Source organism: Oncorhynchus tshawytscha, linkage group LG16 (assembly GCF_018296145.1).
Source record: "Oncorhynchus tshawytscha isolate Ot180627B linkage group LG16, Otsh_v2.0, whole genome shotgun sequence".
Lineage (NCBI taxonomy): Eukaryota > Metazoa > Chordata > Actinopteri > Salmoniformes > Salmonidae > Oncorhynchus > Oncorhynchus tshawytscha.
Window position 1 is genome coordinate 20879486 of NC_056444.1, and position 21570 is coordinate 20901055.

A 21570-nucleotide genomic window follows, 5' to 3' on the forward strand; every position below is an offset into this window, starting at 1 on the left:
GAATGAAAACCAGGTGTGCAGGGAACAAGACAAAACAACTGGATAAATGAAAAATGGAGCGGCGATGGCTAGAAAGCCGGTGACTTCGACCGCGAACGCTGCCCGAACAAGGAGAGGGGCTGACTTCGGCGGAAGTCGTGACAGGTCGAACTGATTTAAGTTTCCCTGCGTTAAAGTCTCCGGCCACTAGAAGCGCCACCTCTGGGTGAGTGGTTTCCTGTTTGCTTATTTCCTTATACAGCTGACTGGGTGCGGTCTTAGTGCCAGCATCTGTCTGTGGTGGTAAATAAACAGCCATGTCTTAAGGTAATGATGGACTGTCATTTCTCTTTGCTTATTTGAGTTGTTCTTGCCATAATATGGACCAAATAGGGCTATCTTCTGTATACCACCCCTACCTTGTCACAACACAACTGATTGTCTCAAACGCAATAAGAATGAAAGAAATTCCACAAATTAACTTTTAACAAAGAACACCTGTTAATTGAAATGCATTCTAGGTGACTACCTCATGAAGCTGTTTGAGAGAATGCCAAGATTTTGCAAAGCTGTAATCAAGACAAAGGGTGACTAATTTGAAGATTCTCAAATATGAAATATATTTTGATTTGTTTTATACTTTTTTGTTTACTACATGATTCCATATGTGTTATTTCATAGTTTTGATGTCTTCGCTATGTCGTAAAAAGTCCTTTATAAATTTGTCTGTCCTAGTTAAAAACAAGTTATCATCCAATAGGCTTTGATTACATTTCTAATATCCTCGGCCCATATGGAAATTCTATAAGAGTAATATAATTGCCAATTATTTGATGGTCTGACCGCGTTCTGTACCCTATCAACACTTTTTTTTGTGCCTGCATGTGTTTACGTTTCTGTGTTTGTTCTAAATATGCAATCAGCCGGCTGTGGGCATCCCCGCTTCTCACACGGGTTCCCGGGTTTTACAGATGTTGGGGTGTGTGTGTGTGTGTTTAGCTTTCTGGGCCTCTCTGTGTCTTTACAGTATATGTGTGTTTGACCGAGTCTAACCTCACTCTCCTTTCTCTCCTGTAGGACCCAGAGACACTCTGTCAGCCAGAGTCAGACCAGATGAGTCCAGACGAGCCACAGGTGACAATAGATATCTCACTCAGCTACATCACAATGTACTGGTAGTAGAATAGGTGCTAGAGTAAGATCTTTATAGTTTGGCCCAGCAGCACTATGGAAAGCTGCTTTCAGTTTATTTTCAAAATAAGTTGTTAGAGTTTACAAAATGGGTTGTTCATGAAAAGAAAGAACACGAGCATACTTTTAAGATGTAATATTAATTAACTATTTGACTGTATATGAAATGTGTGGATGTTTCTTCCCAGTCTCCCTTGGACCTGATAGACACAGGGAAATGCCTGAAGGTCCAAACAGCCACACCACATCTGGTCAGCCTGGGTAGTGGGAGACTGAGTGTGGCTATCACCCTACTGCCCCTTAAAGAAGGTAACACACACACACACACACATACTTGATTGGGCCATACATGCCATGTCCCTTTTATCTGTTTCCCTAGAACCCCCTGTAACCATGGTGACTGCTACTGGGGAGAGGGGGTGTGAGGGAGAGAGGGGGAGAGAGAGAAAGGGAGAGAGGGGAAGAGAGAGAAAGGGAGAAGGGGAGAGAGAGATGAGGGAAAGGGAGAGAGAGAGGGGTGATAGAGAGATATGGGGACACAGAGAGATGGGGAGAGGGAAGAGAGAGGGAGAGAGAGAAAGAGAGTTTGGGCGAGAGAGAGGGAGAAATGGGGAGAGGGAGAAAGGGAGATGGGGGGATGTGATACTCTGGGAGGAAATCAGGTCACAATAGAGCCAGGACAGGGAGCCAAGCTGACTTCCTCCCTCAGGGAACACTAAAGACACACACACGCATGCACGCAAATGCAATCGCACACACACTGTAACAAGTGCACACACATACATGCAAGCACACATGCACACGGTCACGGTATTTTTACTGTATAATGACATAATTACAGTGTATTTATAGCCTTTTCAGTCATTGACACCACAGGTGTCTCTGGTTCATCAGTATTCCAAACAGATATCTTGTTAACAAGCCAACAGGGTGTAGATGGTAGCAGAGATAACAGAGATCTACACACAGAATCAGACTGACTGGTAGGGAGACTTAAACACTCTCTTAAACAGATGTGCTAAGCTTAGCTGACTATATAACTCTCTAGCCTAACAATGCAACACTCACCCCCAAAAAATCGGATCTAAAGTCAACTCAACTTTTACCCACAACGACATAACATAAATTTTTCCAGGAGTGACCCGTATCGGGCGTGAGGACGCAGCGGTACCCCAAGACATCACCATCCAGGGTGTAGGTATCGAGGCGGAACACTGCATCATCATCAACACATCAGGGGTCATCATCCTCGACCCTTGTGGGAACCTCTGCTCCTTGGACGGCGTCCCTGTGACATCACCTGTCCCGCTCACACAAGGTGAGATATACAGAGGAATGCACACACAGGACCGCAAACAAACACACTTTGTCGCCACCTACTGGTAGTACTTGTTTAAGTGCAGTGTTGTTTGCCTTGCCTGTGTGCCTTGACTGCATTGGTTACAAATCAAATCAAATGTTATTCGTCACATGCTTCGTAAACAACAGGTGTGGACTAACAGTGAAATGCTTACTTACAGGCCCTTCTCAACAATGTAGAGAGAAAGAAAGTAGAGAAATTATAGAAAAGTAAAACACGTAATAATACTGTAGATACACAATGAGTAATGATAACATAGTTATATACAAGGGGTACCAGTACCGAGTTGATGTGCAGGGGTATGAGGTAATTGAGGTAGATATGTACATATAGGAAGGGATAAAGTTACTAGGCAACAGGATCGATTATAAGCAGTAACAGCAGCGTATGTGATGAGTCAAAAACGTTAGTGCCAAAAGGGTCAATGCAAATAGTTAAATAGTTACCTAGCTACCCAGACTAACTATTTAGAAGTCTTATGGATTGGTGGTAGAAGCTCTTCAGGGTCCTGTTGGTTCCAGACTTGGTGCATCAGTACCGCTTGGTGTGCGATAGCAGAGAGAACAGTCTATATCTTGGGTGGCTGGAGTCTGCCAATTTTTAGGTCCTTCCTCTGACACCACCTGGTATAGAAGTCATGGATGGCAGGGAGCTCTGCCCCAGTGATGGACTGGGCCATACGCACTAACTCTGTAGCACCTTGTGGTCGGATGCCAAGCAGGTGCCGTACCAGGCAGTGATGCAACCAGTCAGAATGCTCTCAATTGTGCGGCTGTAGAACTTTTTGAGGTTCTGAGAGCCCATGCTAAATATATTCAGCCTATGAGTGTGTGTGTGTGCGCGCGCATGTGTGGTTAGCTTTTTCCTTCCTGTATACAATGAGTATACAAACATTAGGAACACCTTCCTACTATTGAGTTACTCCCACTTTTGCCCTCAGAACAGCCTCAATTCGTCGGGGCATGGACTCTACAAGGTGTCGAAAGCGTTCCACAGGGATGCTGGCGCATGTTGACTCCAATGCTTCCCATAGTTGTGTCAAGTTGGCTGTTGTGAAGCTGTGTGTGTGGTGTTTGTGTGTGGTTGAGCCATTAGCCTTTTAGTTTAATTATCCTTGGTTTGGAATGGATAGCTCCTGTTGTTTACAATGCCATGACTCACAACTTCCAACTGCAGAGAACACACTCGTATTTTTCCATTCCTCTCTTTCTCTCTCTCTCTCTCTCTCTCTCTCTCTCTCTCTCTGTCTCTCTCTCTCTCTCTCTCTCTCTCTCTCTCTGTCTCTCTGTCACTCTCTCTCTCTGTCTCTCTCTGTCTCTCTCTCTCTGTCCTCTCTCTCTCTCTCTCTGTCTCTCTCTCTCTGTCTCTGTCTGTCTCTTCTCTCTCTGTGTCTCTCTCTCTCTGTCTCTCTCTCTGTCACTCTCTCTCTCTCTCTCTCTCTCTCTCTTTCTCTCTGTCTCTCTCTCTCTCTGTCTCTCTCTGTCTCTGTCTCTCTCTCTCTCTCTGTCTCCCTTTCTCTCTGTCTCTCTCTCTGTCTCTCTCTCTCTGTCTCTCTCTCTCTCTCTCTCTCTCTCTCTGTCACTCTCTGTCACTCTCTCTCTCGCTCTCTCTGTCTCTCTCTCTCTCTCTGTCTCTCTGTCTCTCTGTCTCTCTCTGTCTCTCTCTCTCTCTCTGTCTCTCTCTCTCTGTCTCTCTCTCTCTCTCTGTCTCTCTCTCTATCTCTCTCTCTCTCTGTCTCTCTCTCTCTCTCTCTCTCTTTCTCATCTTTACATCCTTGATCCATTCTCCTTTTCATTCGTTTTCTTCCCCTTCATTACCCAACATTCCTTTCTCTTTTTCCTTCTTTGGGTTTTTGGAAGGTGTAAACAAGAACGCAAACACATTCCTCTATTTTCACATTCCCTCCCTCTCTCCCCATTAATCTCCCTCTCTCTTTCCACACCTCTTCCCCAGCTCTCTGTCATGGACTGGTCTGACCACTGTCAGTTAAATATTGACTGACCTGTTTCTTTTCTCACTGTGGCTAGCTGACTCAAATATTGACAACATCTTGGTGTGTATACGTACTGGAGACCAATGTGTTGTCTCTATACTGCGCTCACATAAGAATTACGGTGTTTTGCCTGTAAAAAAAAGAAGTCAATGTTTACATGACCCCCTTTCAAACAGGCCCATTTTTACCACATTCTTGCCTGCATATAAAGGTTAAATAAAAAAGTATGCCTTTTATACCTCCAGTGCCCATGCTGGCATGCCATTGACAAGTGGTAGTAGTGGTGTGCAGATGTGGGTGGGCGTCTATTTGAATAAATCCATTGACTATACAGCATCAAAAAGGAATTCATTGAGAATTTGTTTAGGCAGGTCCAAAACAACTGAATGGCATATTTTGAGTTGAATCATTTTACGTCTAAATGAATGAGATCAATAGGGGGGTTGGAAGGCAAGAAAATGGCCTTGCCGAAGTCCCCCCCCCTTCTAATTCCCTTAATTGTGTCACTACAGTCAAATACTTTCTGTGGCACACATCGGAGTCAAATACTTTCTCACACTTCACGTCAAGATAGGCAACCAACGTGAATATGTATGGATGTTATATTAAACATAGAGGAGGGAATAAAATGTAGGCACGCAATAAACATTTCAGAACAACTACTGGTTGAATAAGAAATGGGAGAGATGACAAGTTTTGGCAAAGAGATGTATTTATAGACCAATACACTTGAAACAAATAGCCAAACCGAAAACTGCAGACATTACTAGTGCCTCCCCTGCGATCAAACCGCCATAAAAAATAAAAAATGAAACGTAGCCTAACTTGATCATTGACAGCTGCCTTGAAGGACACAAATAAAAAATGCTGCTACTAAGATCAGTGAAATGTAGGCTAAACTGACATTGGCGTGAAGAAATCTCAACTAGCAAGCAAGTCTTAGCAATGAAGAATTGAGTGTGTGCGTGTTTACGCAAAGGGGGGCTCTGGCAGGGGGAGATTTTTGGCACAACACCTGCAATACCTTTCAGATACAAAGAAAAGGCGGAAAAACGTCTTAGTGTGAAAAGAGAGGGATGATAAGAAGACAAAAAGGCCAGGACAGAGGGCAAGAGGTTGAGAGAATGGGAGAGTTCATGGTACGGACAGAGAAGAAGGAACAGAGAGCGAGAGAATGGGAGAGTTCATGGTAAGGACAGAGAAGAAGGAACAGAGAGCGAGAGAACCTTGTGGGATTTAGAGAAAGAGAGCGTGAAATGGAAACATCCTCTAGGATAATCTCTCAGGCTACAGACTTTAGCCACACACACACACACACACACACACAAAGTGATGTAACTGGACTGTTTTGTTGGAAACGCATATTGTGTTTGCTCAGTATTGCCAATAACAGAGATTATAAACCATACTGCTGACTCATATCAATATGATGATGTGGAGGCACCAGACAGACACACACACACACACACACACACACACAGAAACACTATCCCTGAACATGTCTGCCAGGAGCAGAGTGATTCCTCACGAAACCAGGACAAAAAAATACCATTATTTTAGTGAATTTTACTCAATTTAACCCATAGAATGTCCCTTTGGAGGAAGGATTGTTTACATATATTTGACATTTGTTTCTAAAAGCATAATTGAGAAATAATTGATCAAATATGGGATATTTATGGAATTCTGGCCTTACCCAGGCCACCTTTTTTTTGTTTAAAAAAAAATGTAAGCCGTATTTTACCAGGTAAGTTGAGTGAGAACACATTCTCATTTACAGCAACGACCCAGGTAATAGTTACAGGGAGAGGAGGGTGGATGAATGAGCCAATTGTAAGCCAGGGATGATTAGGTGACCATGATGGGATGAGGGACAAATTGGGAATTTAGCCAGGACACCAGAGTTAGCACCCCTACTCTTACGATAGGTGCCATGGGATTTTTAGTGACCACAGAGAGTCAGGTCACCCGTTTAACATCCCATCCAAAAGACAGCACCCGACACAGGGCAATGTCCCCAATCACTGCCCTGGGATATATTTTTTTGACCTGAGAAAAGTGTGCCTCCTACTGGCCCTCCAACACCACTTCCAGCAGCACCTGGACTCCCATCCAGGACCAGCCCTGCTTAGCTTCAGAAGCAAGCCAGCCATTGGGATGCAAGGTGGTATTTTAAGACACTATAAAATTTGATCTTTAGGGGCTACTAAGCAGAAATGGTCATTTGAAGTGTCAACAATTGTTTTGTAATATGGTAGTATTTTGATTTCAATAAAAAATGTCTTACATTAATTTATGAATAAAAAAACACATGAATTAGCAAATATACACATTTTGATTAGTCAAATGTCTATATATTCTTGAATATAATAGCCTATATACTCTACATGGGAATATCAATGTTCCAGAGTTACATTTTGTGAAAATCCCCAAAATCATGGTCTTTTTTTGTCCTGGTATTGTGAGGAATCACTCTCTGAAAATATCAGAGTGGATGTTTTTCTCCTTTTCTCTCCACCCTATACCATGCAGTCTCTCTCTCTCATCACAGTTCTCTACCTCATTCCATTCTGTCCAAGGCTTTCACTTATTTTCTAGTCCACTGTCTCTCTTTCCTTCCCCTTCTCTATTGAGTAGTTTTCCGAAGCTGTTCTTCTGTGCGTCAGATCAAAGTTGTTATCTAATTAACATTTAGGCTGAATTTGGAAAAATATGGCTTTGATAAAAAATCACATCTATTTAAGTGTGAGTTGTTCTTTTCTCCCTCTAAGCTGTTGAGCTCTATAGATGTGAGGTTGGTAACATTCCTCTCAAGGTGTTTCCACAGAGAAGGGAAAAGTAGGCTAGGTAGACAAAGAAATAGAGTAAGGGGGCGGGGACCAAATACCTCTGGCTTTTAAACCACTGTGTTCCAACCAACAGAGAACGGGGTCCGAGACGGTTTTAGCTGAACTGAAATGCATTTTTAATCAAATACATTAGTTTGGGGTTTTACAAGCGGCTGCTTTTGATCTCATTCAGAACTCGTAAACTGTCTTAGGGGAGGGTTTTGCTTTTTACCCCAGTCTATTCGCGTCAAGCAGGCGTCACCACCCCTTTTTTGGAGAGTTGGTGCGTTCCTTACCTCAACCCCATCTGGATGGAAATCTGTTGAACCCCGAAGTCCCGAGTCATTTCTGGAGCTTTGGACTGGGTTGAAGGAGGATAAGAACGCGATGGTAATTGTTCAGACATAGAGAAATAACCGAAAATACCGCAGTTGTATTCGCTGAATGGGACTCTGTAAAAAGGTTAGTAAAGATAGCCTCATTTCAGAAATTCCCTGAATTGGAAGACCCCTGTGAGTGCGCGTGCATGTGTACATCAATTTGGTTTTGTAGCCTTTTGTGACTAGAAAACGACAATAAGGTCTGACCATCCATGATATAAAAAGTATAGTTTTAACCATGTTGAGGCTATATAGTGTTTGTTTACAAACATTGGAGTGAAACAAGCTTATATTTTGGATTCTGATGCGGTACGACCGTTGAACTAAACTAAGAATAAGTTATATTTTTCAAGAATCAATGGGTACGTTTAATTCAGAACTCCCAAAATAGATGAAGCAACTGCAGATTGCTCCTTGAAGGAAACGTTTCATTTTTATGATACAGCAATTTTCATTGTTTGGCGAATTGTTGTTTGTCAGCTGCTCTTGATTAGGCTAAATGTTTTAGGAATATAGCAAGGGTAGGCAACAGCAAACCATTTGCGTCACACTTGCTCTGTTGCAACCATAAATTGTATAATTGAGATAAGAACTTCCTGCTTAAATGCTTTCCAGATAGTCTTTTATATTGTCTACGTTTGCAGGAGGAAATTAACTACATGACCTACGATCAAATTTGAAAAGGCTACCTTGACGTCAACAAGGTAAGCAGCACCGTACGCGTCACCTTTGTGAAGAATGGTATTATCGCGCGCACCTCGGGGTTGTAGTTCACAAACAACCAATCACGTCGTTGTCTTTCACTTGACAAGAAAAAACAGCCTGCGGTCATAGAAAGTAGAACTGAAGTGACGCCAAAGGAAATCTTTATCTGCCTTCCTGGGACTCGGTTATTGAGAGAGTGCCTTTGATTTAAGATGTCAAGATTAGTCTCGTTACTTTATTTGTTTTATAAAGGAGAGAGGACATGTAATTGAAAGCGGCAGCATCTGTCAGGTGACATGACAACGCTACACATGTACACCAGCTGCGTCCCCTGTTCAAATGCATCCTTCCTCCCTCCCTTACTTTCTTTCTTCCTCCCATCCTACTTTAGGCTATAGTAGGCCTATTTTTCAAAGGGACACTAATCGTGTCAGTTATCACACCGAAGAAGGAATGATGCATTGACTTTTGCAGTGTTTTTCTTTTAGGGCCCTGCAAAGCTGCTGTGATCCACTCAACACACCCCCCCCCCAAATCCAATGACCTAGATTGGAAGATCATATTTGGTAGTTATAGGGGCCATTACCTACCCTCCTCTTCCCCTCTAGCAGCCAGGGTGACATATAGTCTGTGGGATAAAGGTCTAATTGTTTTATATTATAACCTAATGGTCCACATTTGGCAATTAGATAGACACATATTCTACTCTTATTCCTAAATATAGACCGGTTTCCCTCCCATAACATTGTGGTTCCGTGTTAGGTTAATTTAGATTAACCAGAAGAAATTGGTACCAGATGTCTTCTTCACTGGCATCTGTGAGATCAAAGTGTGTGAGGTTATCTTTGTAGCTGGGGATATCTGTAAAAAACAAGATTGTGTGTTTGTTGTTTGGAGTGGTTGTTGTTTTTGGGAGAAAGGAAATTAGAATGTAGTGTAATGAACAAATAAGGGCAACAGTCCTATAAAACTGGCAGACAGTTGAGTCAAGGAATTTGAGTTTATGAAGAAAGACTGCTGTTACACACACACACACACACACAGATGTTCTCTCTCCTTTCCTCTGTTTGCTGTCATGCTAAACACCATATGGTACTGTGAGTGATTAAACAGAGACTGTAAACAGTCTTTATACACACCCATGGTCACACATGGCATATACAGCTTCGTTATCCTATGATTCTACACTATCTGACCAAAAGTATGTGGACACGTGCTCGCCGAACATCCCATTCCAACATCATGGGCATTAATATGGAGTTGGTTCCCATCCTTTGCTGCTACAACAGCCTCCACACTTCTGGGAACGCTTTCCACTAGGTCATTGAAAATAAGAATTTGTTTTTAACTGACTTTCCTAGTTAAATAAAGGAAGAGAAAAAAATATGTTGGAACATTGCTGCAGGGACTTGCTTCCATTCAGAGCATTAGTGAGGTCGGGCTCTGATGTTGGGCGATTAGGCCTGACTCGCAGTCGGCGTTCCAATTGATCCCAAAGGTGTTCGATGGGATTGAGGTCGGGGCTCTGTGCAGGCCAGTCAACTTCTTCCACACCTATCCGGTGTATGTGACAATACAACATATTTGTTTATTTTTGATTAAGTCGCATGCATGGACACCTTTGGGATGCATGTGTGTGATCTTTGATGTGTGTGAAGATACGGGCCAAATCAACACAATGTGTCCTATCCTACTTTGTTTACTGTGTAGTGCCTAGTCCAGCTGCATAGACTAAACAGTCCTGTGTGAAAACATTCTCAATTCAATGGAAAAGGTCAAAACCAGAATTTCACATTTATGTCTTGAGTATTATTTCCTGTGCTAAGTGTGTGTGGGTAATGAGTCACACTCAGCAGTGTGGTATGAGAAGTTTTGGTCTTAGTCCTGTCCTTGTCTTATTCTCTAGAAATACTACAGCGAGCCCAGAAAAGTACCCTCAGCTAAAAACACACTCTCACACACTTGCAGTTTTTCAGGAAGGGGGAAGCATGTCAGACATATTTCTTTACATGACCAGACACACACACACACACACACACACACATTATTCACACACACACATTACACACACACACACTATTCACACATACACACAATACACACACATTAGTTACACACACACATTATTCACACACATTACACACATACACACATTATTCACACACATTACACACACATTATTCACACATACACACATTATTCACACACACACACATTATTCACACACACACATTATTCACACACACACACACACATTATTCACACACACACACACACACACACATTATTCACACACACACACACACATTATTCACACACACACACACACATTATTCACACACACACACACACACACACACACACACACACACATTATTCACACACACACACACATTATTCACACACACACATTATTCACACATACACACATTACACACACATTATTCACACATTCACACACACACACATACACACATTACACACACATACACACATTACACACACATTATTCACACATACACACATTACACACACATTATACACACACATTATTCACACATACACACATTACACACACATTATACACACATTATATACAGATACACACATTACACACACATTATTCACACATACACACATTACACACACTATTCACACACATTACACACACACACACATTATTCACACACACACACACACACACATTATTCACACACACACACATTATTCACACACACACATTATTCACACACACACACACATTATTCACACACACACACATTATTCACACACACACACACACATTATTCACACATACACACATTACACACATTATTCACACATTCACACACACATATTATACACACATACACACATTACACACACATACACACATTACACACACATTATTCACACATACACACATTACACACACATTATACACACACATTATACACACATACACACATTACACACACATTATACACAGATACACACATTACACACACATTATACACAGATACACACATTACACACACATTATTCACACATACACACATTACACACACTATTCACACACATTACACACACACACACATTATTCACACGTACACACATTATTCACACATTATTCACACATACACACAAATTATTCACACACACACACACATTATTCACACACACACATACACACATTATTCACACACACACACACACATTATTCACACACACACACACATTATTCACACATACACACACACACACATACACACACATTATTCACACATACACACACATTATTCACACATACACACACATTATTCACACATACACACACATTATTCACATTACACACACATTATTCACACATACACACATTACACACACATTATTCACACATTACACACACATTATTCACACATACACACATTCACACACACACATACACACATTACACACACATACACACATTATTCACACATACACACATTACACACACATTATACACACACATTATTCACACATTACACACACATTACACACACATTACACACACATTATACACACACATTATTCACACATACACACATTATACACAGATACACACATTACACACACATTACACACATTACACACACATTATTCACACATACACACATTACACACACATTACACACACATTAGTTACACACACACATTACTCACACATTAGTTGCATACATCAGCTACATGTTAAAACCACACACACATACCAGATCAGACTCTGAGCCCTCTAAGGGAGTCACGTCATCCCTATTACCATTACCCCCTCTCCTAACATTGGGGTTTTGGGACAGAGAGGAGAGTGAGAGAGAGAATTAGCCCAGACATTTTTTCCATGCTATATTTTTCCATTCTTTCTTTCGCTCGCTCTCTCTTTCCTCTTCCCGGTTTGGTTTACTCTCTGGTATCTGTCTGAGTGTAGGTATCTCTGGTATCTGTCTGAGTGTAGGTATCTCTGGTATCTGTCTGAGTGTAGGTATCTCTGGTATCAGACAGATGGATGGAACAGTTCTGTCATTTTGACATTGTTTTTCTCCATATTTAAGCTGCTTGGGAGGGATCCCTGAAACATCAATCCTACAAGCATCAGCATTGTTTAATACAGAGATAAGTGGCTGAATTGTTTATCTGGATCATGTGGAAGGGTCAGTTTGAGGCTGGCAGAGAGATGGCCAAGATGGTGTTCTTTTTTTGTCCTTCACTCAGGGATCTTCTTACCACTGCATTCAAGAGAGAAATAGAGTGATAAAGGGTCCCCCCCCTCGTTCTTTATCTCCCTCTTTCTGTGAGGTATTTGGACAGCTGTGGATGACTGCTGTGTGTGTGTGTGGGTGTGTGTGAGAGGGAGAGAGTTATCAGGTTGTGACCCCGATGTCTTGTTTAATACCTGACTCTGTGATCCTAATTGATGGCCAAACACTGTGGTCCGGAATGTATGTGTATGTGAGTGTGGTGCAGATGGATTGTCTGTTATACAGAGAACCTGGAGGTCTAACACATGTACTGTGTTGAATTATTTCTTCTGTCACTTAGTGTGTGTTTATCTGACTGTTTTCTCTCCAGGTTACTCTCTGTGTCTGGGTCAATCCTACTTCTTCCGTTTCAACCATCCAGAAGAGGCCAACCGTATGAAGAGCATGCTGCCCCAGAAGAGCCCTGTCTCTCCTCTGGCCTACAGCACAGGTAGCACACACACGTGGCCCTACCCTCTTTCACCTCTCTTCTCATTTGTCCCCCCCTCTATAGATCCCATATCAGCCCCTGGTCCCACAGTTCTCATCTCACTTCCTCTCTCCCAGTGTTAGGGTATAGTTACAGGTGGAGCCCGCCACGACAGGTGTACGTGATTGAGACGCGGTCATGTGTAACTGCTTTGAGGAAAAATGTACTTGCTTTGACTCTGTGGTTGTCTCACCCAGCTATCTTAAGATGACTGAACTAACTGTAAGTCCTTCTGTATAGAGGAGACTTAGCATCTGCCAAATGACTAAAATGTAAACTAAAGCATTCTTAGGTCCTTAATATGTATGTGGATATCTTCATACATATGTTTTTGCTGAGGGTCTTTGACAAGTCACATGGTTAGAAACACACACACACACACACACACCTAAAACACACTTCTCAAGACGGGTGGAATGTTTTTCACATCTGGCAATAGCTGTCGTCGTGGTGATGCAGCTGTGTTCTGCTGTAACCGTGGTGATTGATCTCTGCATTTGAACATGGTGTGTGTGTGTGTGTGTTTCTGCGTATATCATCGCTGCTCGCTCACTGTCTCGGCAGTTAGACAGCAGGAATGTACACACACAAATATACATCTGTATAAGGGTCACACACACTGAACTCAATTGTATAGCGAGGAGCCATGGACCATTTTTAGTGTTAATAGTTTTAAAAAGATTAGAGTGAGCTGATATTAACCAGACCTTAAAGGAAAATCTGTCTATTAATGGAGTCTACTGTGATTGTGTGTGTGTTTGTGTTTCTGACAGCGTCTCGAGACCAGATGTCTTCTGCTTTCTGCCCCATTTATCCCCCTCTTTACAAGGCTGAGGTTAAACCTTTACACACTAGGACCCCTCGCTCACACAATCTTACCTACACACACTCATGTGTGCACACACAGGACATGCACAATGAAAGATTAGTGGAATCTGTGTGGGTAGCTGGACAGGTAGGATGACCGACAGTGAAGGTGAACAGGTGGTCACGTGTCAGGTGACAGAGGAATGGATGAGACTGAGGCAGGAATTCCTTTAACCATAAAGTGGTATATTTACTGAGTAGTCTGTGCTGCATCACAAAGGAAACAAATAACATGTATCCAATCAAATTCCTCATCCCAAAGATTATATCATAACAATCATTAATCATTAACATAATTAGAGGAGTCAACAATCCAGTTCATTAATAAGTCAATAGTAATCATCCGTGATCATCCAATTTTGGCTCGTAACTATTTATCATAAATCATGAAAGAATACCAACAGTGAATGGTTATTAAATCTATAATCCCCATTAGTTTGGTATCAAAGTCGATCAGTTAGCAAACAATGACGTTTCTCATTTCACCCTTTCAATTGTCTTCATGTGTACAGGTAATTCATTTCATTACATATTAACCATATCGATTGCATAATTGGCCTATGAGGATCCGTAGGGCCGGGATCATTGATAACTCACATTACTTAATAGATTTGAAGTGTGCGCTCCAAGCCGCGCTCTGCGGTAATAACTATTAACAATAACTGATGGCCCACACCCCTGATCGCAACAGATAGTTCAGATGAAAGGTAACAGAGTCGGTGGATTCATGGACGCACAGAACTTCTGGATCAGACAGAGTTAAGGAAGAGAGAACAGCGAGATCAGGCGATGGCAATTTCCTCCTTTTATGGAGTTGAGATCTGTCGGACATTTCCACCTGACCTAATTAAAGTGCCCCTGGCCCAGCTGAGTAAGTGGCAATGAATTAAAGGATTATTCCAACAACTTCATGGGCCTTTTCTGCACACAGTATACATACGGTCATGCACACATTTAGTACATGTATACACACACTTCTAGGTAAACACACTTCGGACATGTGTACACATAAGGCACACATGTCCGTCTATATTTAGTGATTCTATGTGTGTTTTGGAGGTCATGTGTGCGTTACTGTCTTGACGGTATGTAAAGAGTAGTCCCATTACTCAGGGTGAAATGGCTAACCTTCTTGTCTCCTTTTTGTTTAGCTCTTTGATGAGTAAAATGACTAGGTTTCCTCTCTGTTGGATTTTCAAGGGGGATTGAAGAAATTCCTGACCACTGAGAGGTTTTTTATTTCCCCAGGAAGTCGGTTGCCCTGCTACTTTTAGAGACCTGAACTACCGTGTGTGTTAGTTTTAAATCTGAGAATAGGTGGGAGCGTGTGAGTGAGTTCTTCTCTGTGTGTGTGTGTGTGTGTGTGTGTGTGTGTTGTCTGTATGTGTTGGCTCTTGGGCCCTCAGTGTTATAGGCCATTTACTGGCAGCTCTCTGCTGTTTGGGTTATGAGTATTCTGCCAAGTCCAGCTATGAATAGACTTAGCTGCAGGTACAACCACCATATAACTTTCTTCTTTACTCTCAGACCAAAACCACACAGAAGAAGGCACACATTGACGCACCTATACACAGAGATATTCTCAGAATAATAAGAACACCCTCAGACCTATAGGCTTCAACAGACGAAACAGATGATGGACAGAGAGCTCGTGTAGAGGATGGTTTTTAACTGTTCACTTAGTGGTGAAGATAAGACACTTTCAAATAACATGTCTTTATGTGTATTCTTTTCTGCTTTCTCCTCCTGTATCTACTGTTGCATTGTCAAGAAGGAACCTGCAAGTAAGCATTTCGTTGGATGGTGTATACCATGTGTTTCCTGTACATGCAACTTCTACAACTTAAAGTTGAACTCTTCTCCCTCCCCATCTCCTCTCTCTCCCTCCCTCTCCAGACTATCTGAAGTTCAGTAGTGACTACAGCCATGGGGTGGTGGGAGGGGCCGGCAGTGCAAGAGGGATGCGTTCTGCCTCAGAGCTCCGTGATTTGATGGACACCTTACAACGAAAGAAGATCGCCCTGGAGACCAGCCTGAGAGCCAATGGGGACTCTAGCCCCTCCTACTTCAGTATGACACAGGTATGACAGCTGTAGCTCTCAACGAACCCCAGCAGAACTGAGGCATGCACTAGATGGACATGGTTTTACACTTCTAATGTCTTTTCCCCTCTCTCCCAGTCTCCACCCACCACGCCTGTGACCTCACCCACCTCGATGTCGTCAGCCTATCAAGAGCAGGCTAGGCGTTTCTATGGCTCTGATCGCCCGCCCCTCTCAGTCAAAGCCGCGGTCCCTCCCTCCCCCTCTCGGCGCTCTGACCCCCCTTCCTCCCGATCCTCCATGACCCGGAACCAATCCTACCAATCACAAGACAGCCTGCTGGCCTCCCCTGGCGACGGGCGACGACAACTAAACCCAAACTCCTCCCCCCTGTTGTCGATGTGGAACGGTGGAGGTTCCTCTAACTCAGTGGCTGGTGGTGAGAGCCTCTCCTCTCCTCCTCCACGCTCATCCCTCTCTCCAACCAGTGGAGCAGCCAGCGTGCCCTCCAGCCCCCGCCTGGGACGCCGAAGTCACGGCAACCATGAGCCGACACCTAGCAACCGAACCAGGAAGTACTCTGCAGGGTCAATAGGCGGCATGATAGGAAGTCACAGCCTCTCTCTGCCCCGCCTCTGCCTGTCATCGTCGCCACGTTCCCATGATAATGGAGCCGTGGTGCTCTCTACCCTCCCCCCGACCTCACGGCGCTCTGAACCTCTACGTAACTCTTCTCACAACAATAGCCAAAACCACACCACAAACAGTAACTACAACCATAACCAAACCACTAACTTTAACTACAGCCAGGCCCAAAACATGAACCACAAGGGGAACCAAGGTGAGGGGGTGGTATCCATCTCCCTCTCCTCCCCAAAGTCTCCCACCCAGGCCCCTCCAGACGTGACGGTCCCGTTCCGATCAGGGGGCTCCTCCAGTCCCCGCGTGGCCAAGAAACTCAGCCTCACCTCCACCAGCTCCACATCCAGCCTCCAAGAGCCAGAGTGGCCAGCCAGCTGCGGAGTCTCCCCTGGACCAGAGCTTTTTTTCGGGGAGAGGGAGCACAGAGGTGGCAGCCTGGAGCCTGGTCTAGGGTTAGGGGAACGGAGACAGTCTTTTGGGAAGGGTGGGCTTGAACCAGGGTTCGGTCTGGGGGAGAGAAGACAGTCCTTTGGAAAGGGAGGGGTAGAACCTAGTTTGGGATTAGGGGAACGGAGACAGTCTTTTGGGAAGGGAGGTTTAGAGCCAGGTTTAGGGTTAGGGGAACGAAGGCAGTCATTTGGGAAGGGAGGAGTGGGGCTGGGGGCGGGGGTGACCCCACCGGGGGGGTTCAGGGCGAGGAGTGGCAGTATCAGCTCCCTGAGTGGGAAGGAAGAACTGACTGACTACCACCATCGCCAGAGAGATGAGAGACTACGAGAACAAGAGGTGGAGAGACTGGTGAGTAGTGTGTGTGTATTTTTTAAAAAGATCTGAATGAAATGGCAAGGCTATGAGGTGGAATCAGATATCTTCCCTTTGACCTCTCGACCTCCTAACACACTCTTCGGGAGCTACACTGTTGGGGCATTTACACACAGATGAATATGCATGCACACGAACATATGTTCCCTCAGGGAAGTACTGCCTCTGGCTGCTAGCCTATGTTAACATGCTCAGCTATTCTTACTCCTCCGCTGGGTTGGGTCCGGTTTAGAGGAAAACACTGGCTTTTTTGGGCCCTCTATGGTTTTGTGTCTGTGTGTGTGGTTCCGTAAGTGGGGCCATCTGCAGTTCAGCACAGTTAGGTTGGTTTGGATCGTTAGGAACCCATAAAAGAAATGTCAGATGTGGGCTAGAACCAGATTGTATTAGGAGAACAGAAATATAGGGCAGGTGGATACACACACTCTTTTTCTGACACACACACAAAGTAAACAGGGCTAAGTCCAAAATAAAGACGTGCAGCCACAACTGAAGTGTGCTGAATATTCCCAAAGGATCATTCCTCAAAGTATTTTCCCTGGCGATGTAAAGGCTGCCTTCATGGGAGAACACACAAACATGTTGGAAACACACATCTATGCACCAATCACTCAACAGAATTAGGCTTTATCTCAATAGTCTAAAATAGCTTCCTCTCCTAGTCTCCTCTCCTTCATCTTCACTATTGTAGACTATTGAGATGCGTCTCCTCTGAATGCTAACTCTGGATCTACTCTGCCCTCTAGAGGCGAGACAGGAGAACTTTCACTACTACTCTGTCCCTGATTTCACTATTGGGAATTTTTCTCCACCACCTGCTCCTATGCTGGGTGAGGGAGAGAGTGAGATCTCAGTAAAACAAAAATAATGGTGTTCCAAAAAAGGCCCAGTTGCCAGCACCACAAATACAAATTCCATCTAGACACCGTTGCACTAGAGCAGTGGTTCCCAAACCTTTTATAGTCCCGTACCCCTTCAAACATTCAACCTCCAGCTGTACCCCCTCTAGCACCAGGTTCAGCACACTCTCAAATGTTGTTTTTTTGTCATCATTGTAAGTCTGCCACACACACTATAGGATACATTTATTAAACATGAATGAGTGGGAGTGTTTGTCACAACCTGGCTCTTGGGAAGTGACAGAGCTCTTTTTGGACCAGGGCATAAATAATAATAATCAATAATTTTGCTCTTTATTAAGCCATCTTCCCAATAAAACCATATTTGTTCATCAACAATTGTGAATGACTCAACACAGGTTAATGAGAAGGATGTGCTTCAAAGGATGCACATAACTCTTCAGTGTTGGGTTGTATTGGAGAGAGTCTCAGTCTTAAATCATGTTCCACACACGGTCTGTGCCTGTATTTAGTTTTCATGCTAGTGAGGGCTAGAGGTTGACTGATTATGATCTTTCAACGCCGATACAGATTATTGGAGGACCAAAAAAAGCAGACCGATTAATTTGCCGATTTAAATCAAATATATATATATATATATATTTTATTTATTTGTAATAATGACAATTACAACAATACTGAATGACACTTTTAACTTAATATAATACCTCAATAAAATCAATTTACCCTCAAATAAACAATGAAACATGTTCAATTTGGTTTAAATAATGCAAAAACAAAGTGTTGGAGAAGAAAGTAAAAGTGCAATATGTGCCATGTAAGATAGCTAACGTTTCAGTTCCTTGTTCAGAACATAAGAACATATGAAAGCTGGTGGTTCCATTTAACAGTCTTCAGTATTCCCAGGTAAGAAGTTTTAGGTTGTAGTTATTATAGGAATTATAGGACTATTACCCTCTATACGATTTGTATTTCAAATACCTTTGCCTATTGGATGTTCTTATAGGCACTTTAGTTACAGTGTAACAGTATAGCTTCCGTCCCTCTCCTCGCTCCTACCTGGGATCTAACCAGGAACACATCGACAACAGCCACCCTCGAAGCAGCGTTACCCATGTAGAGCAAGGGAAACAACTACTCCAAGTCTCAGAGCGAGTGACGTTTGAAAAGATATTAGCGCGCACCCCGCTAACTAGCTAGCCATTTCACGTCAGTTACACCAGCCTAATCTCGGGAGTTGATAGACTTGAAGTCATAAACAGCGCAATGCTTGAAGCACAGCAAAGAGCTGCTGGCAAAACGCACGAAGGTGCTGTTTGAATTCTTATGCTGGTGCCTACCATCGCTCAGTCAGACTGCTCTATCTAATCATAACTTAATTATAATATAATAACACGCAGAAATACGAGCCTTAGGTCATTAATATGGTCGAATCCAGAAACTATCATTTTGAAAACCGTACGTTTATTCTTCAGTGAAATATGGAACCGTTCTGTATTTTATCTAACGGGTGGCATCCATCAGTCTAAATATTCCTGTTACATTGCACAACCTTCAATGTTATGTCATAATTACGTAAAATTCAGGCAAATTAGTTCGCAATGAGCCAGGCGGCACAAACTGTAGCATATACCCTGACTCTGCGTACAATGAACGCAAGAGAAGTGACACAATTTCACCTGGTTAATATTGCCTGCTAACCTGGATTTCTTTTAGCTAAATATGCAGGTTTAAAAATATATACTTCTGTGTATTGATTTAAAAAAGGCATTGATGTTTATGGATAGGTACAGTCGTGCAACGATTGTGATTTCTTTCGCAAATCGCTTTTGTTAAATCATCCCCCGTTTGGCAAAGTTGGCTGTCTTTTTTAGGAAGAAATAGTCTTCACACAGTTCACAACGAGCCAGGCGGCTCAAACTGCTGCATATACCCCGACTCCGCTTGCACAGAACGCAAGAGAAGTGACACAATTTCCCTAGTTAAAAGAAATTAATGTTAGCAGGCAATATTAACTAAATATGCAGTTTTAAATATATATACCTGTGTATTGATTTTAAGAAAGGCATTGATGTTTATGGTTAGGTACACGTTGGAGCAACGACGGTCCTTTTTCACGAATGCGCACCGCATCGATTATATGCAATGCAGGACACGCTAGATAAACTAGTAATATCATCAACCATGTGTAGTTAACTAGTGATTATAATTGATTGTTTTTTATAAGATAAGTTTAATGCTAGCTAGCAACTTACCTTGGCTTCTTACTGCATTCGCGTAACAGGCAGGCTCCTCGTGGAGTGCAATGTAATCAGGTGGTTAGAGCGTTGGACTAGTTAACCTTAAGGTTGCAAGATTGAATCCCCGAGCTGACAAGGTAAAAATCTGTTAACCCACCGTTCCTAGGCCGTCATTGAAAATAAGAATGTGTTCTTAACTGACTTGCCTAGTTAAATAAAATTGTTTAAAAAAAAAAATGGACCAAATCGGTGTCCAAAAATAAATTGTTATGAAAACTTGAAATCGGCCCTAATTAAGCGGTCATTCCGATTAATCGGTCGACCTCTAGTGAGGGCCAAGAATCCACTCTCACAAGTGCGTGGTTACAAAGGGCATCCGTGTCTTAACAGCGCGATTTGCCAAGGCAAGAAACTCTTGAGCGTAGCCCTGTCCAGAAATCTGACAGTGGCTTCTGATTCAATGAAATTTTCACAGAACCGCTTGTTGCAATTTTGATGAGGCTCTGTTGTTCTCACGTGTGTTACCACTCCACTATGTCTCCCTGTCATGGCTTTTGCGCCATCAGTACAGATACCAACACATCTTGACCACCAAAGTCCATTTGATGTCACAAAGCTGTCCAGTACTTTAAAATATTCTCTCATGTTGTCCTTGTTTCCAGTGGTTTGCAGAAGAGGATGTGTTCCTTAATATTCCTTAATATATACATAAATGTAACGGACATATACCAGGAGCTGTGCCAGGCCCGCCACATCTTTTGACTCATCCACCTGTAATGCATAGAATTCACTGGCTTGTATGCGAACCAGTAATTGTTTCCAAACATCTCCTGCCATGTCACTGATGCGTCGTGAAACAGTGTTGTTTGATGAAGTCATTGTCTGTATAGTTTTTAT

General features: G+C 42.9%; 1 protein-coding gene across 7 annotated transcripts in view; it reads left to right on the forward strand.

Moving 5' to 3' along the window:
- phldb2b (pleckstrin homology-like domain, family B, member 2b) overlaps window positions 1-21570 on the forward strand; it is a 46325-nt gene that overhangs the window by 12515 nt on the left and 12240 nt on the right. For 4 of the 7 annotated variants that reach the window (XM_042298950.1, XM_042298951.1, XM_042298952.1 and 1 more), the window contains exons 2-7: window positions 1057-1113; window positions 1359-1479; window positions 2306-2488; window positions 13042-13161; window positions 15964-16148; window positions 16248-17549. In XM_042298950.1, coding sequence (XP_042154884.1) covers window positions 1057-1113; window positions 1359-1479; window positions 2306-2488; window positions 13042-13161; window positions 15964-16148; window positions 16248-17549 — 1968 coding nt within the window. Of the gene's footprint in view, window positions 1-1056; window positions 1114-1358; window positions 1480-2305; window positions 2489-7478; window positions 7814-8375; window positions 8436-13041; window positions 13162-15963; window positions 16149-16247; window positions 17550-21570 lie in introns of those variants that run through there. The other 3 variants (XM_042298955.1, XM_042298954.1, XM_042298956.1) reach the window with 3 other exon arrangements.